General features: G+C 49.9%; 1 protein-coding gene across 1 annotated transcript; it reads right to left on the reverse strand.

The window, feature by feature from the left end:
- Positions 1 to 8,731: 8,731 nt before the first annotated feature.
- Positions 8,732 to 17,929, reverse strand: SLAMF8 (SLAM family member 8). The gene is made up of 5 exons (XM_065925536.1): positions 17,813 to 17,929; positions 15,019 to 15,345; positions 11,269 to 11,574; positions 11,083 to 11,187; positions 8,732 to 9,341 (listed from the first exon to the last, which is right to left on the reverse strand). The coding sequence occupies exons 1-5, from the start codon at positions 17,850 to 17,852 to the stop codon at positions 9,277 to 9,279; spliced, it is 843 nt and encodes a 280-aa protein (XP_065781608.1). The 5' UTR covers positions 17,853 to 17,929; the 3' UTR covers positions 8,732 to 9,276.
- Positions 17,930 to 18,187: the final 258 nt, after the last annotated feature.

An 18,187-nucleotide genomic window follows, 5' to 3' on the forward strand; every position in this document is an offset into this window, starting at 1 on the left:
TAGCTTTAGCATAAAGGACTTGGCGGACCCAGTTTTCCAGGAACGAGGTTGTGCTGTGATGGCAGCATTAAAGCCATGTCGTTCCCCCGAGAAAGAGAGGCAACTTGGTGATGAGAGGTTTGTGTGTCCCTCAAACTGGGTGCTCAGACAGTCTCAGAGGAGACTGTGTGTCAGGGGAAGGATTTTTACTGCGGCCAGTGATGGCCAGATGGCCACAGCTTCAAGGGATGGCGCACAGCAGATCACTAGTACCCTCCTCTCCCGGCCTAAGAGCATCCCGACCCCAAGGCCCTGACTCACGCTACCCCCGACTCTTGGTCTCCTTTTGCCTAGGTACCCACTGGCCCTTCAGAATGATAAGGATCATTCCGGGTTCAGAGCACTAGGTACCCAAAATGGGTCTCTGCGTTGACCCTGCTCCAACTCTGGGGCCGAGAGCCCCCTGCTGGCAGGCACTGGTCTCTATCCCGGGAAGCTCTGCTTTCCCCAGCCAGCCTGATCTGAGGGGGCTCCTCTCCAAGTCCCCTTTCCTGTGCCCCGTCCTCCACCGCCCCCACGAAAGGATGCCCTGAGCTGGTTGGTGAGACTGATCTCTGCAGGACAATCATGGTGTCTGGCAATGACTCCTGTGGAGTGAGTGATGAGCTGCTCTTCTCTGACCAGACTGGCTCTGCTTGGAAAGGCTCTCCTGAGACCTCATCGGGGCTCCCCCGGGACAATCTAGGTGGGACTCTGAATGCTGTAGGGTGGGCTGCATTCAGAGAGTGTTGGGGTCCAGGGTGGCCCCTCAGGGCCAGTGAGGCATCTCCAGCTCACCCTCATCATTATCAACCTTGAGTCTCGAATGTTTCAGGGCTTTCTGGGGTGAGTAGGCAGGACTCAGGCCAGGTGGCGGAGAAACAAACCAGGACAGGATCAGCCGGGGCAGTCTGTGCCAATGTGGGAGGCCCTGTCTGCTGAGATGTCTTACCGTCCCTGCAACCTCAGGTCTGTGTTGGCGTCTAGAATGTAATTCTGGATCTGAATGGAGAAATTTACTAGTTACAGGCATGAAACGGCTGTCCTGAGAGGGAGTGGAGCCAGGGAAAAGGGATCAATGGCTTTTCTTCCTTAAATCAATTTACATTTAAATTATAAGGTTGCATTGTTTGAAATTACCTACATTTGAGCATTTTATTTTCACATGATTTCACACAATACATTGTTCAGCCTCCAAATGTCTTGTTCCTTTTAAAGTCCTATTCCCTGATAATTAAGGGACAATTAAGTGAAGAAAGTGAAAGTGAAGTCGCTCAGTTGTGTCCAACTCTGCGACCCCGTGGACTGTAGCCTACCAGGCTCCTCCGTCCATGGGATTCTCCAGGCAAGAATACTGGAGTGGTTGCCATTTCCTTCTCCAGGGGATCTTCCCGACCCAGGGATTGAACCCGGGTCTCTTGCATTGCAGGCAGACGCTTTAACCTCTGAACCACCAGGGAAGCCCAAGGGACAATTGACTTCCCCCTAAACTTGCCCTTCTTTCTGTATTTCTGGTTTGGGTAAGTGGCACCTCTGCCTGCCTTGTTCCTCAAGTCAGACATCCCGCCCAGGTACCCCTCACATATCCCAAAATCTTGTGGTGGCTCAGAGAAAAAAGAATCTGCCTGCGCTGTGGGCAACCCAGGTTCAATCCCTGGGTCGGGAAGATCCCCTGGAGAAGGGAATGTCTACCCACTCCAGTATTCTTGCCTGGGAGATCCCATGGACAGAGGAGCCTGGTGGGCTACAGTCCATGGCGTTGCACAGAGCCGGACATGACTGAACTATTAACACTTTTCACACACTTTGTCTGCTGTAGCTCCTAGATATTTCTCTAGTTCATCCACTTCTCCACCCAACCCCCTGCGCTTGTACACCTTAATTGCAAGCTGTCATCACATCTTGCCAGGATCCTTGTACTAACTTCATCTTCCCGCATTCACCCTCCTCCCCCCAAACCACTACCCCCCCCGCCCCGTCCCTGCAATCCATTCTTCACAAGGCCCCCAGAGGGAATTTTTAAAAATGTAAGTCTGATTATGTCATTTCCCTTCTTAAAACTCTTCAGTGGCCTCCTTTTACTTTAAGAATTAAATTTTAAACACTACCATGTCCTACCAGACCCTGCGTGCTCTGATCTCTGCTGTCTTCTCCCAGAGTCCCCCTTGCTCATTACTCTCCATCCTTCAGACATTCATATATGCCAAGGTCTTTCTAGAAGGGTTTCCAGCTCTCTTATCCTCTGCGTGAAGGACCTCCCTACTTTGCATCACTAAGTACTGTCCAGGCCGGTCTCAGAGGGACTGTCCCTCCTCAGACAGGGCCCTGGGGGTTGCCCCTTACCAGCTCTGTTCTTCTCCTTCATTATTCTTGCTCACAATGTTCAGTTCTTTTCCTCTCTAGAACTCAGCACAGTTTTAATGAAATATTTGTGTGTGTTTGTTTGTTTCATGTCTCTCTCTCTCAATTAGATGGCAAGCTTCCTGGATGCAGAACTCTCTGTCTGTCCTACTCACAGCTGTATTCCCAGCATCTCTGGCGTGGCAGCTGCCTACAAGAGGGGTGCTGAGTGATGAGCTGGAGACACATGGCTCAGTCCTGCAGGAAATTAGGGGCTGATGTTCCTCCACATGATTCCAGAACAGTTTGATGCTGCAGTGTGAGCTGGGGCTTGCTCTTCATCATGGGGCGGCAGGCGGAGCTTCTCCGTTCAGGAGCTGGATGGGAATCACGACAGGAAAAAATGATTGTGGTCCGGTGGCTAAGACTGTGAGCTCCCAATGTGCTCATCATTGAATCCAGGAGGCCTGGATTCAATCCCTGGTCAGGGAACTAGAGCCTACATGCTGCAACTAAGATCCGGCACAGCAAATAAATAAGTAAATAAATAAATAGAAAACAAAGTCCAGTGAGAGGGGTCCCCATATTCAGGCCCACTGTTAACTTTTGTAATGATAAATAAGGCTAATAAATAGTTACATAAAACATGTCCTATCTTCTTCCTTTGACACCTACCTATACCTTCAAAATGGCCTGGAAGGTTAGAAATCTTGGACTATTGGGGTTTCATATCAGAACTTGGAAGCATAGGAAGAACTGGCCCTTTGCCCCAGAACCAAGGCCAGCTCACTCTTTTCTTGGGAGCTTTAATCTTTAGCGAGTAACACGGGAACAGAAAACAGGACAGATTTATTCCACGGTAACTCCTAAGGAGGTGATCCTGAGGCCTACACTCTCCAGGGCCTCCTGGCTTCATCCTTTCCAAGGCCAGGTTGGTCAGGATTTTCTTTAGTTCTCTGAGTGCTATAGACTGAACGTTTATATTCCCCCAAATTTGTAGACTGAAACCTAATCCCTAGTGTGATGGTATTTGGAGGTGAGAACTTTGGGAGGTGATTAGGTGCTGAGGATGGAACCCTCAGGAATAGAACTGTGCGTGTGTGATCAGTCATGTTCAACTCTTTGGGACATCATGGACTGTAGCCCACCAGGCTCCTCTGTCCATGGAATTTTCCAGGCAAAAATACTGAAGTGGGTTGACATTCAGGAATAGAATTAGTGCCCCTAAAAAGAGACCCCAGAGAGATCCCTCACCCCTTCTGCCATGTGAGGACACAGCAAGAAGACAGCTGTCTGTGACCCAGGAAGTCTGGGTCTCACCAGACACTGAATCTGCTGGTATCTTGATCTTGGCCTTCCCCGCCTCCAGAAACATAAATCAGTTTCTGGTGTTTATAAGCCACCTAGACTGTCGTATTCTTTTATAGCAGCTTAAACTGACTATGACACTGAGCTACCCACAAGTTTCTAGTAAATTCTTTTACTTGCCTTAGTTAGAACCAAAGTTGGTTTCTGCTGCTTGCATCTGAAGATAGCATCTCATTATTCTTAAATATTTTGAAGAATGCGATTTTTTAAAATGCTACATGTATTACATTCACTTATTTGGCTGATATCCCGTTGTTTTGTGCTTTCCTGCCGATAGCATTACTACTTCTGACCCATCTCTCTTTTTCAGTTCTGATGCATTTCCTGAGCACATAACATACTTAGCAAAATGGCAGAAGCAGGCAAGTTAGAGTAAATATTCTTTATAGGAAGCATGGCTTGTTTTTGACACCTTGGTGGAATCCTTTCATCATACATTTTCCCCACTGTTTACTCATTCATTAACTTAGAATTTATTCTTAAGACTGGGAGGAACTTAATGTTGTTGGATGTTTGTCCTATGGTTTGTCTAGGGCAGGAATGGCATCTTGGCTTCCAGCTTCAATTGATTGGTCAGAGTTACATGAGTGTTGCATAAAGACTCAGTGGGAAAAGCATGTCATAATTAATTCTCTGGATTTGACATGGTCATGGAAGGCAGAAGTCTGGATATATGTACCACGTATTTGTCATTCCCAATCTAATGCAACTTCCCACCTCGTCTGAAAAGTCTCTGGTCTATAATATTACTCTGAGATGGTTTCTGCTTCAGCATGTTCATTGGAACAGATCATTTCACGTTTGGATTTCTCCATTTGTTATTAAGTTCTTCCCTGGGAGTATGGTGCAGGTAAGTGGCTCGGTTGATTTAGATAACCTAAAGCTAACTCTGACTCTGCCATCTACTAGTTATGTGACTCTAGAGAGTAACCGTCTCTTTGGGTCTTGGTTTTCCACCTGAGAAATGAAAAACTTGAACTGAGTAACCACAAAGTTTCCTTCCAGGTTTAAGATCCTATTATTCATATGAGTCAATATCTGCCTCACAGAGACATGTTCCATGTGTTCACTTACACAGCCAGGCTTCTGTGAGAGCTCTTCACATATTGGCCTTCTGAGTTTTCTGTTCTTGCTAAACATGACCAGTTTCTTTAATCATGTCTGATATGATGAGGTTTCTAGACTTTTCACCATTCTGGTTATTCTCCTGTGGACATGAGTTTTCCAGTGTTGCCCTGCAGGTGTGGCTCCCAGAACTAGACCTGGGTTAGTGGTGCAGTGGGATATCTCCACTCCTTACCCGTGTGCTCAGCCTCCTGGCCAATGGGACCCACGCTGACCAGTGCGTAGTCCACTAAAACTCCCTGAATCCAGGGTTATATTATATATTTTAGAGGCCCTCCTTCAAGCTGCCTGCAGAACAGATGCAGGGGTCCATGGAGTCATATCTCACCGGAGATGGTGCTTCCCCCAAAGACCAGTAAGTAGCCAAGTGCTGAGAACTGAACACTGCTACTTCTTGATAAACACAGAAGAAAGATTTGCCAGAGATGGTGTTAACGTTTGCAGTGGTTGGTTTTAATTGATCAATTTTTGAAGTTGAAGTATAGTTGATTTACAATATATTTCAAGTGTACAAGACTGCAATTCAATATTTTATAAGTTGTACTCCATTTAAAGTTATTCTAAAATAATGACTATACTTTCCTATGCTGTACGGTATATCGTTGTAGCTTATTTATTTTATACACAGTAGTTTGTACTTCTTAATTCTCTACCTTTATCTTGCCCCTCTCTCCTTCCTTCTCCCCAATGTTTTTTTTGGTTGTTGTTCTTTAAATGAGGCATTGGGTGCTTATATCTCCACTGGTGAGAACGTGTCTCTGGCCCTTTCCTTTTGCCATTCTGCTCCCCACGCTCATTCTCTCTGACTTTGTGGCACATTACTCCTTTCCTTAGTGGTTCTTGTATTTACACAGAAGGACAGGTGCGAAGGCTCTTGCTCATGGGAAATACAAGGAGAACAAGGGAAAACAAATGCAGGTTTGGAGAGGATTCTGCTTTGCCCTTGAGCCTACTAGAGATGGCGATGCCAAAATCATTCTGGGAGGACCCTGGCCCTCAAACAGAAGAGGGCCCTCCGGCTTCCTAACCCCAGGGACAGGATGTTCTGAAGACCACAAAATCCCAAGTGCTGTGGCCCTGCACCATCACCCTGGCCCTCCCTTTTCCTTCGCCTCCCCCTTTTGTTGACCCAGTTGCCCTGGCCTCTGCTCTGCTCTTCGTAAACCCCAATCATGATCCCACTTCAGGGCCTTTGTATCTTCTGCTTTCTGGAATGTTCCTTACCCAGCCACTTCGTGGCTTACTCCACTGCATTTGGACTTCTGTTCATGCATCAGCCCATTTGTTCTCTGAGGTCCCCTTCTCCCCAACACACCATTCTCTTGTCATCTACTCTGCCATCTACTGTCTTAATTTCTTAACAAAGCCTGTCCGCATGTGAATGTGCTTACTTGTATTATCTAGAATATAAACTCCGTGAAGGAAAGACATTGCTTTATTCACTACTGACTCCTCAGTGCCTTGAAGTGTACCCAGCTCATGCTGTGCCCTCAATATTCGTTCTTATGTGACGTCAACCCCAATGCTGATCAACACAAACACTCTTCTCACAGAAGTGCTTTGAGGTTTTCAGTAGCTGGTTAATTAGTCCACTGGTGGGCAAGTGAGTCACAGGGGATGGGAACCTCCGTTGATTTGAGCAGCATGGATTTGTTCAAAGGCTCTGGTGTACCACTCTACAAAACCACCACCTACGTGAAGTCACCAAGGGAGAACTGTGAGCTCCACCTCATCCAGAGCTGCTCTGATCTGAGGCGAGGCCCCAGAGATGAAGGCAAGAGAGAAGGCGAGTGGTGTGCGTGTTCTTCCCCCATACAGCCTCTGTGGTTCATTGCCTGGGCTTTCTCTTTCACAGCAGTTGTACAGACCAAAGCCAGTTTTGCATGACTCAGTGACCAGGCAAGGGGAATGCCCCTGGGGAGCTGGTGGGAGCAGTATTAGCTGCTGTGGCCATGTGCACTGTTCATGTGGACTTGGAAGAAGGTGATGAAGGAGAAGTGGATGCAGGAGAAGCATGAGGTCTAGGTGAAGCTGTTGAGCAGCAGAGGACCTCTGAGCAGAGCCAACAGACAGGGAAATTCCAGGACCAGTCGAGTGGAGGAGTGGTCATGTTACTCTAGAGTCCAGTCGAGCTGACCATTTGTCCAAGGTGAAGTGACTGCCCAGGAACTGGGGAGAAGAGGGAAGCTCCTTGCACAGAGCTGACATCCTGAGAGGAGGGATTGAAGCATCCCTGGGAAAATACTTCAAAATCTACCCCTGTTTCTTCAATGCTTCCTTCCTCTATCATCAAGACTTGAGTGAGGTCCCAGAAAAAAGTCCTGTTACACCTGGGAGGAAGTAACTCTGAATCTTACCATTTACTAATTCCTAAGTGTCATGTACAGTTGTGAGAGTTGGACTATAAAGAAGGCTGAGCACAGAAGAACTGATGCTTTCAAACTGTGCTGCTGCAGAAGACTCTTGAGTATCCCTTGGAAAGCAAGGAGATCAAACCAGTCAATCTTAAAGAAACTCAACTCTGAATACTGTTTGGAAGGACTGATGCTGAAGCTGAAGCTTTAATACCTTGGCCACCTGGTGCGAACTGGAAAAGACCCTGATGCTGGGAAAGATGGAAGACCAAAGGAGAGGAGGGTGACAGAGGATGAGATGGGTGGATAGTATTACCAATTCACGGGACATGAACTTGGGCAAACTCCAGGAGATGGTGAGGGACAGAGAAGCCTGGTGAGCTGGGGTCTCAAAGAATCAGAATTGACTTGGTGACTGAACAAGAAGTGTAAGTTTAGCTCTTCAATTCTTTTTTTTGTTTTTTCCAGTGACAGTACTCCAGAGCTTTTCTGGATAGAACTGCTCAGTGGCAGGCTGTGTTTTGCAAAGATGGCTGCACTAATTCCTTCCATTCCACATGCGCTCCTTTCAAAGTGACCTTGAACATCTTTCCATTGAGTGGAGAGTCTTGAACTTGGGAGGATCGTTTGCGCTTGCATCTGAAGATGAACATGACAGATACGAGGATGCCTCAGAACACTTTCCCTCCATAGTTTCCCTTCTGCTTAGCTTTTCCTGGATCCTCCCTCTCTTAGTGTCAGACAGAGACACTCATTCTGAGCTGAGCTGCTTTTCTTAAAGTTGTGCAAGAATTTCCTGTTGGCTGGGCAATTTTTTATTTTTTGACTGTGCACAACGTACAAGATCCCAGTTCCCCAACCAGGGATTGAACACATGCCTCCTACAGTGGAAGCATGGAGCCCTAACCACTAATCTGCCAGGGAAGTCCCATGGCTGGGGCAAATTTAATCCCTCTTTTTCTGATCACTGTGCTAGACAGTGAGGAGAGAATATCAACCCCGTCCTCCCCGCCCCAGCTCCTGCAGGAGGCATGATAGTCAGCCTTGAGGGTGAAGATGTCAATTAAAATTATGTTACCTGCAAAATGTCAGCCATCCCAAGCGAGAGATGTCAACCATTCCTTGATCATCTAGAACCTATGAGGACCATGAATTTGGATGACCTGCAAGTCCTTCAAGGCCAGAAAGAGAAACCCTTGATCCCCATTTCTCTTCATCAGGTTCTAGACCTTTTCTTATGATAATTCCCTGGCTTGGGGGAACCATTAGGGTCTCAGATAACAGGGGCTGGGGTTGGGACTGGAAGTGGGTGATTTTTCTAATGTCTTTTAGAGGCTGGGACCCAGGCTGGAAGTAATCCTTTGATGCTGGCTGGTTAATAGTTGTATTAATCTTCTAGGGCTGCCACAACAAGATACCACAGAATGGGTGACTTACAGAAATTTATTTTCTCATTCTTGGAGATTGGAAGTCCAAGACCAAGGTGTTAGCACCTTGGTTTCTCCCGAGTCCTCTCTCCTTGGCTTTCAGAGGGCTTCCTTCTCCGTCCTTACACGGTTATCTGTGTGCATGCTTCCTGGGTGTCTCTCCCTCTTCTTGTAAGGACACCGGTCATATCAGCTTAGGGTCATCTCAGTGACCTCTTTTAACCTTAATTATCTTTTTAAAGGCCCTATCTCTAAACACAGTCATATTCTGAATATTGGGGGTGGGGCTTAGGATTTCCGCATGTATTTTAAAGGGAACAAATCCATAACAATACTTCATTTACAGTGGAGGGGTAGTGAGTGCTATGGATAATCAATCTATGGATCCTGGAGAACTTCTGGTGCTCTTGAAGAGATGTCCTGCTAGGCCCATGTTGCCCAGAGTAGAGTCAGAACATGTACCAGGAGAGAGAGAAGGGGGAGGGTGTGGAAGGTTGTGCCAACTGCCCAGGCCACTCCTGGGAGGTGGCACAGGAGTCTCATGGGAGGTCCAAGGTCCAGGGTGGTTTCCAGGCACCAGCTACATTCCAGACCATCATGTGGCTAGGCAGTGCTCACGATCTAGGCATTGCTCACGGCAGACCCTACACGAGGGGGCTCTCTGTCTCTTGATCCACTTCATCAGCACAGACATCCTTTTTCTTCTTCCCTGGCAAGGAGATCAGAAAGAAGGTAACTCCTCCAGTGTTTGTACCCAAGGCCCCTGAATCCTAACTGTCCTGGTCCAAGATCATCTCGGGCAAAGGGATATGTCTCCTGGTTTTCTAAGACCCTGGAAAAGGAGATGCTTCAACGACAGGAAGGTCTTCCTAACGTCTAGTCTTCCTCTGCAACTGCGGCTCACATGTAGTTGTAGAAGGCAGAGAACCTTAGAGCTGGGACAGACCCAGTTAAATGACTGGCAGAAGCCACACAACCGAGCCAGGGCTGGCTTCCAGATGCCCTGCATGCAGCCTTTCCACTTCCCAGACAGTTGAATTCTCTCTGCCCCTTCTGGGTGGACAAAGCTGCTCTCTTCTGAGCCTCAAAAGCATCAGATTAAGTGAAAGAGATCAGTCACAGGGGACCACACAGCTTATGATTCCATTTACATGAACTGTCCCGGATAGACAGTCTAGAGACAGAAAGGAGATTAGTAATTGCCTAGGGCTAGAAAGGAAAGGGGGGTTAGGGAGAGATGGCTAAGGGGCTTGGGAATTTCTTTTTGGAGTAATGAGAGTGTTCTCAAATTGAGTGTGGTGATGGATGCACAACTCTGTGACTGTAATAAAAGCCATTGAGTTTTACTCTTTAAATGTATGAATTATATGATATGTGAATTATAGACCAATAAAACTGTTAAAACAAAAAGCTGCTCTTTCCCTGGCTTCTACCTTTTTACCATGAATCTTGGGGACTCTTTGAGCCAAAGGGCCAGGCCAGACCCTCTCAAGCAGAGACAGGGCCCCTGGATGGAGTGTGACCTCAGTTGTCGCCTCCTCCCTCCTTTGCTAGTGGAAAGAATATGCTGGAGCCAGCTTGGCGGCCCAGCTGCATGCTCAGCCGCTGGCCAAGACTCTTGCCTTTGAGGACACAGCCACTGTAACAGGGTCTTATGCCTCCTTCTCCTAGCTGGCCCACTCTCTCCATCCTGGGACCAGCCCAGACAGCCTAGGATGGACATGTCCAGGAGGCCCAGGTCAGCAAGGACAGTTCTCTCAGGGGCAGCGCATCCCAGGACTGGCCATGGACCTCAGAACCCAGAGCGCCTCCTCTCTTCTCCTGGGAAAGGAAGCCCTGTGAGCCCCCGCCCAGAGAGGTGCTTCTCTCAGGGAGCATTTCCTAGGATGGTTGACAAGAAGGGTTGAGTCTCATCTAGACTTACACCCAACACAGCTTTATCAATACCAGCTGTGTTCCAGGAACCCTTGCTAGGTGCCTGGAGGTGACCCAGAGTTTGTTTTTCGAGGGCTGAGAGCTCCATGGAGAGTGAGGGCAGTAGGTGCTGTGCCTGGGGTGAGCACTGGAGCGTCAAGGCGGGGCACAGACCCAGGCTGGGTGTGCAGGAGGAGTTCCAGAAGGCTTCCTGGAGGTGGCATGCCTCGACGGTGGTGGAGCTGACTGCCAAGTGAAGAAAGCAAGCTGGGCGGGAAACCATGGAAAGTATTTTCCAGGCAGAGAGAGTAGAATGTGCAAATGCCTACAGAGGCACTTGACAGAGTAGCACATTGGAAAACTGCTAAAGGAATTTCAAATAGTCCAGTCTGAGGGAAGACCAGAATATTCGATGGAGAGGGCCAAGAGACGATGTGGGAGAGGTAAGGAGGGCAGAGCATGTGAAGCCTAAATAAGAGGAGGTCCGAACTCCTCCCTCCTCCTCCGCAGACCTGCCTCCTCCACAGGACTCTTACCTGACCAGGGGCCCCAGTGCCAGGCAGACAGACCAGCCAGGATCAGGAGCAGCAAGACGGGCACCACCACGAGCAGCACGTCTTTGTAGGAGGCCCTCCCTGGAGCTGGACATGGAGGTGACACGGTCACGGGGGGCCCGGAAGCTTCACCACCCCTCAACCACGGCTCCCCTGCCCTCGGCATACCTGCCTGGCGGTGGCAGCTCTCCCAGGGGATGACTGTGGCCAGGTCCCAGCTGACGGGGTTGGAGACAATGCAGGAATAGGCCACGCCTTTGTCTCCTGGTCCCAGTGACACTCTCAGCACCTGTCCATCCGTGAAGAGGCCACCCGGCTCCAGAGCTGGGTCCACAGCTCCCTCCCGTCGCCAGCTATAGGTTATGTCACTGATGTTGGGAGCCCAGCAGGACAGGAACGCTTGGCAGGTCTTGGGGGTCTGAGCTTCCCCTGATACAGCGATGAACACTTTGACCACGGGTCTGGGCACTGCGTCTGGGCAAGAACAGCAGAGCCGACATGGGTTAAAGGGATGCTGTGTGTGCGGATCCCACAGCTCCAGCTCCTGGATCCATGCAGGGCTAGAAGCTGCCTCTGACTAAGTCTCTCCAAAACCTTGTCTTTCTCCCACTGCCCACAGGACAGAAGCTGAATTCCTAAGTCTGGTATTTAACATCCTTCATCAAGTAGTTGATGTCAACCTTTCCAGCTGTACCTTCTGCTGATCCCCTCCTTGCCCATCTCGATTAATTTCCTGTTCTCCAAATGGGTCATGCTCTTCCATATCTTCCATATGGCTCAGCTGCACACATATGCCTTTTGTTTCTCATCCTTCTAGAGAACTCCTGCCCATCCTCCAAGGCCCAGTGTGGACACACTGCCTACTGCTCTGATCATGAAGCCTTCCCTGATATTCCAGGTGTAGCGCTGAGTCTTCCAAGCGCTCTGTCTATCCCTCTGTGTATCACAGTATTTCCCTGATACACCGTACGTCAGTCAGAGAGACCATAGCGTTTATTAAGGTAGGCACAAAAACAAACAGACTCCTGGGCTTTTGGAGCTCCTGGAGTGTGGTGAGGAAGACATGCTAACGAGTGGTTATGAATAACTAGGAAAATTATTACAAGAATGCAAAGTGCTGTGAAGGAGTGGACAAGTGGGGAGAAGCTCTGCCTTGTTATTTCCATAACCCTCACTCCCAAGGTGCTCGGCTACCCGGGCCACTGGCCAAATTGGTGTCCTGGGGTCCAGACCCTGGCTCCCTTCCGCCATACTGGCTGATGAGCAGATCATGAGTCTCATGGCAATGAGTGCCGGTGGGAGACCATTCTGAAGACAACGGGAGGGCTGTCTGTGACAGCATTCCAGAGTCAAGCAGAGTAAAACCTCATTAATGCCAGCTCAATCTGGTGGGATTTGTGATATGAAAAAAGAAAAGATTTGCTGGGTGCGCTAATAGTATAAACAAAGATTACAGGGGGGGATATTTACACTACTTAAGAGGACAAGCTGCATCCAAACACGATCAGGCACAGTAGAAACACCCATTGACATTTCTGGTAACTGATCTGCTAATTCAAATCATTCTCATCCATTGTCAAAGCAGAGCTCCTAAGGACGGCTGCTTGGCAGCTTTGTGCAATTAGTTCTAATCACACTATGTATTTGGAAGCAATAAAACAGCAATTTCCTTAAAATCTGTAATTCAGATGCTGAGAACAAGGCATCTGAGAGCTTAGTGGTGTGGGTGCCACATGTATTATCACATTCCGCGTCCTTATTTCACATGTGCGGCGGCTGAGACTCAGAACAGGGGAGAGGCTCCCTGGCTGCCTGTATGGTTGTGAAGGCTGTTCAGTGAGCAAGAGCGTTGGGCTCAGGGGTAGCAGGTGAGAGGAGGGTGCTGAATTTCAGCCGGAACGTGGCTTGCCAAGCAGTGCAGCCTGGGTCAGGGCAGTGGGCATCTGTTCCGTCCCACGCTAGCAGCCCAAGGGGCTCGCCGAGTGATGACCCCGTTATCTCCCTCTGGGCACGGGAGGGTCTCTCTCTTTCCAATTTGCCACCTCCTCTCCCTCCCTCAGTGTTTCCTTTTGCCCAGCTCTCACTTCTACTCTCCATTCTTCCACTGGGACCTTTCCTTTTCCCTGTTTCTGTCCAAATTTCTGAGGTTTTACTAAAATAGGGGTCACTGACACATCTTTTCCAAGCCACTAGGTAGATGAACAGGAACTCAAGGCCATTTTATCTTGACGTGCAAAAATATGGTGGCTGTGTAGAGGTGGAGGTGGTGATGGTGGTGCAGGTGATGGTGGGGTGATGGAGAGGGGGGGTAGAGGTGGAGGTGGTGATGGTGGGACAGGTGATGGTGGGGGTGATGGAGAGGGGGGTAGAAGTGGAGGTGGTGATGGTGGGACAGGTGATGGTGGGGTGATGGAGAGGGGGTAGAAGTGGAGGTGGTGATGGTGGGACAGGTGATGGTGGGGTGATGGAGAGGGGGTAGAAGTGGAGGTGTTTATGGTGGGACAGGTGATGGTGGGGGTGATGGAGAGGGGGGTAGAGGTGGAGGTGGTGGGTGATGGTGGTGATGGAGGTCATGGTGGGACAGGTGATGGTGGGGTGATGGAGAGGGGGGTAGAGGTGGAGGTGGTGATGGTGGGACAGGTGATGGTGGGGTGATGGAGAGGGGGTAGAAGTGGAGGTGTTTATGGTGGGACAGGTGATGGTGAGGGTGACGGAGGGGGGTAGAAGTGGAGGTGGTGATGGTGGGACAGGTGATGGTGGGGGTGATGGAGAGGGGGGTAGAGGTGGAGGTGGTGGGTGATGGTGGTGATGGAGGTCATGGTGGGACTGGTGATGGTGGGGTGGTGAACGTGGTTGAGGTGGTGGTGGTGGCTCTGATGGAGGTGGAGGTAGATTTGCTGGAAAGAAGTGCTCATGCATCCCCCAGTGGATTCAGTCAAACCAGCTGAGGTGCTGAGAGCAACTTTACGAATGACCCTACCAAACCCAGGTAGAGCAGAGGAGCTGCTCAGCTGAGCCCCGCCAACTCAGAGTCATGAGAGATAAAAGGAGTTGTTGTTTTTAGCCAGTAAGTTTGGGGATGGTTTATTTTGCAACAATACATAATAAAGAGAACCCACGAATGATATAAATTTAAAATCTCTCAATACAGCTAAAAGAGTTCTTTAAAGAGATATGAAATAATTCTATACTTTAATTAAAATTGAATTTTTAATTTAAAATGTTGTGTCATAGTTTCATTGTAATATTTATGTCTCTTTTCTGTGGTGCATAAAATAATGGCACATCTTATAACCTGATATCTTAGAACTGATGACTTGAAGGCTAAAGAACGCGCTTGCCAATGCAGGAGATGTAAGCGACGCGGGTTCAGTTCCTGGGTTGGGAAGATCCCCTGGAGGAGAGCATGCCAATATACTCCAGTGTTTTTGCCTGGTGAATCCCATGGACAGAGGAGTCTGGTGGGATTCATGGGATCGCAGAGTCAAGCATGACTGAGGGACTTAGCCCACACACACAGGCTAGCCTCTATCCTAGATGCTGTCTCAACTGATTTTGCCTTTATTGGCATTTACATGGTGATATTACTGTGCTGGTTTTACAAGTGGGAACGGTCAGTGTCAGGCAGCTAAGTATTGTGTCTAAGGCTACTGAGATAAGAAGACAGAGGTAGAGTTCTGACCAGGGCTGTCCCACCGGTGGCAGAGCCTGGCTGCTCCAGCCAGAAACTCACGTGGGAGAGCCCCAGGAGTTTTCTCACCTGTGGGCGTGGGGGAGCAACTGTTCCCTGAATCAGCCGTGAGGTCAGAGGCCAGAGGTTTCTAGAACTCTGCTCTCCCCAGTTCCCAGGACTCAAGATGCCTTTCCGGAGTTGGATGGGAAGGCGTGGGGCAGAGGGTCTGCATCAGGCACACTCACCGTACACCTTGAGCTGCAGGGTCTGGCTCCGGGCCCGACCTTGCTTGTCCACCAGCAGCACGGAGAAGTTGCCGCTGTCTCCAGACTCCAGTGGGCGCAGCTCCAGGCTGAGGTTGCTGTGTAGCTGGGCTCGGCCCAGGAAGCGCGAGTGGTACAGCGTCTCTGGGGAGCCTCGGAAGAATGTGGCCAGGAGCTCCTCTGAAGGCCAGAGGGATCTCCAGATGGCCTCTCGGACTTGGAAGCCGGGAGGGTGATCTGCCGCCAGCAGCGCCGAGCCGCCCACCTGGCCCTGCACTCGGGCACTGGCGATGACCATGGGAAGCAGTGCTGAAAGGACAGAGCCCTGTCACTCTGCCTGCACCAAACCATCCCTCTCTCTGCACTCAGCTGAGCTGCGATGGAGCAGACGGCCCTTCTCTCCATGCCCCCTCCACCCAAGCTGAGGGTGCACTGTGCCGGGGCCTGGGAATAAAGCAGCGAGGAAGGAATTCGGTCCCTGTGCTCATGGAGCTCTGACTCTTAAGAAGGCAGTCTGAGACAATGGCAAAAAGGGGTGCCCTGGGAGAACATGGGTAGGGTGATAGGGTGAACTTGCCTGGCCTTGAGGAGCTCAGAGAAACGAAGTTTAAGCTGAGACTTGAAAGAGGAATGGGAATCGGCCAGGCCAAGCAGAGGGCAGCCTGCTGTGGGGATTGGGAAGTGTTAGAGGCCGAGGAGCAGTGCAAACAAGGGCCTGGAGGGTGAGAGAGCTCAGTGCACCAAGGGAACTGAAAGCAGTTCTCTGCAGGGGGAGTGAGAAATTGCACTGCAGTGTCTGCAGGAGCCAGGTCCTGCAGGGCCCCGAAAGCGACTCTGGAGTTTAGGCTTTATCCTTAGAGTGATGGGGAGCCTCGGATAGGCTTTAAGTAAGTGAGTGACATGATTAGATCCGTGGTTAGAAAGACAACTCCCGAAGAGGTATGGAGGATGCAGAGGACGTGGGGTAAGACTGAGGCTTTGGCTACTAATCCCAAGGAGGGTGATGGAAATGTACCATGGAAGGGAGCAATGGGGATGGGCAAAAGTGGGAGGGATGACCTGGGGTTAAGGTGTGTAGTCAGTGGGACCTGGTAACAAATTAGATCTGGGAGTGAGGGAGTGAGGAGTCAAGGATGGCTCCCAGGTCCTAGGGACCCACTGGGTACCATTCTCCATGATCCAGAAGAGAAGGAGAAATAGAATGGACGTGAGATGGCAAGAGGCTGTTTTGTTGGGAACATACCGCGTTCAATGTGTGTGGGTGACACCTCTGTTTGAATTCCCACTCTGACTCATTTGCTGGCTAATTTCTGCTCATCCATGAAGCATTCCCGCCTCGCCAACCTCCCCTATTCCTCATTGCTGTTTACAAACTCTTTGTGTTCTCATAGCAGCCTGGGGCCACCTCTACAAATGCTCTTATCCCTCTATGTTACCGCTTGTTTACAAGTCCCACGAGACCCTGAGTTCCTCTTCTGATCTTTGGGCTCCTCGTGACCACTGCTGTTTAGGAAGAGGATGCAGGAGAAGCCAGCATGATGAAATTGGCGAGGACTTCCCTTGCGCCTGACTCAGGGGTGGGCGCGGGGGTGCAGAGCAGAATAAGTGCAGATAGGGAACATACCCAAGTGTTGGGAGGTTGGTTAGGAAGACGTATTCTGGATGACCACTCAGCCGGCCACTGTAATTCCAGTCCCCAGTTCATCTCACTGCCCTGCCAGCCCCAGGCACCTCAGTCCGAACTGGGGATGGCTCCAGAGTTAATGCACATTGGAGATGCCGCATCCAGAGAGCACAGCATTGGATGTCAGTCAAGACTCCTTTTCTATCCTACTCTAGCTCTGCCATGAATGAACTGAGCAGTCTTCTGGAGCACTCTCCTCCCTTCTGTCATCCCATCCAGAAAACAAAGGGGTCCATTCAGTCAGTGGTACCTTCACCACTCAGAAAAATTATTTTAGCTTCCCAAGTCCAAGGATTTGAAAGATTTTCGAACCTAACAGATTCCCTCTTTGGGGCAGGACTTCCTTCACATGTTTAGAAATACTGACACTTGCAGATTTTTGGAGCCAGGAACTCAGGTGGGAAACCCAGACAAAGTCGTCTCAAAGGCCCTGTGAGTCTCTGACGCAGACGGAAGAGTCTTGAGTCTTTGCTGCACCCCACGACTCTCATCCCCTGGCCTAGCACTGCTGGCCTTTGTCACACTGACCACTTGTTGACCAATCAGGGGTGGGGCGGGTGTCAGGCATCAGACAGAATGCAAGGGGTGTCACCCAGTGTTGAGGAGACCTGAGTTCTCTCCTGACCTCACACTGTTTTCGGCCACCCGGAAGCTGCATGCACTATATTAACTTGCTTTTGCCTCTTACCCTCCTCAGTGTCCACTTCCACAGACCTTGGGGTGGGGGCTCAGTTCTCCCATAGGCAGCTAGAAAGATATCCTTAGACTGCAAGAGCCCCAGTCTCCCCTCAGACCATATTCAGAATGCTGCCAGACCCTCACGTTCTCACCACCATATCTAACAAAACCAATGGTCCTACCAACTTCAATTTTAACCTCCCTGGACCACAAAACAGCTCATGTCTCATGGACACAGAGGCTCCTTGTGCTTCCACCCTTCTTCCCAAGATCCTGTGTCTCTTTACCCCTGCCTGGCTTTCAAGGCTGCCCAAGAACTTGCTTCCGTCTTCCCTACACCTCCTCAGCTCCTGGGTTCTCTCTTGGAATGGTGAGGGACCTTCAGTTCTCTGAGGCAAGGCCTGCCCCACTTACCTTCCCAGAGAAGCAGACTCCACAGAGACCACACAGCCATACTTCAGCGAGGCAGACAAACTCCCTCGACGACCCAAATCCAGAACATCCCAGGTCAAGTGGATGCACGGAAGGAGCTGTGGTCCTTCTGGAAAGTCCCATGTTCAGAAGGAGGAATCTTGACTCAGAACAAGATGCCCCAAAAGTGAAAATATCCAGAGGAAAGTGGAAGTTGGCCTCAGACTTAGCTGGGCTCTTTCAGGAGCCAGTTCTTGTAAGTCAGCCTCTTTCAAATGCCTATGGTTAGCTAAGGCAGACGGCAAGCGCCCCCGCACAAGCCAACATCCTCTTCACCTACTCTCTCGCCGGGCAGCCCCGCATCCCACTCTGCCTGGC

The sequence above is a fragment of the Muntiacus reevesi genome, chromosome 1 (assembly GCF_963930625.1).
Source record: "Muntiacus reevesi chromosome 1, mMunRee1.1, whole genome shotgun sequence".
In the NCBI taxonomy this organism is placed as follows: Eukaryota; Metazoa; Chordata; class Mammalia; order Artiodactyla; family Cervidae; genus Muntiacus; species Muntiacus reevesi.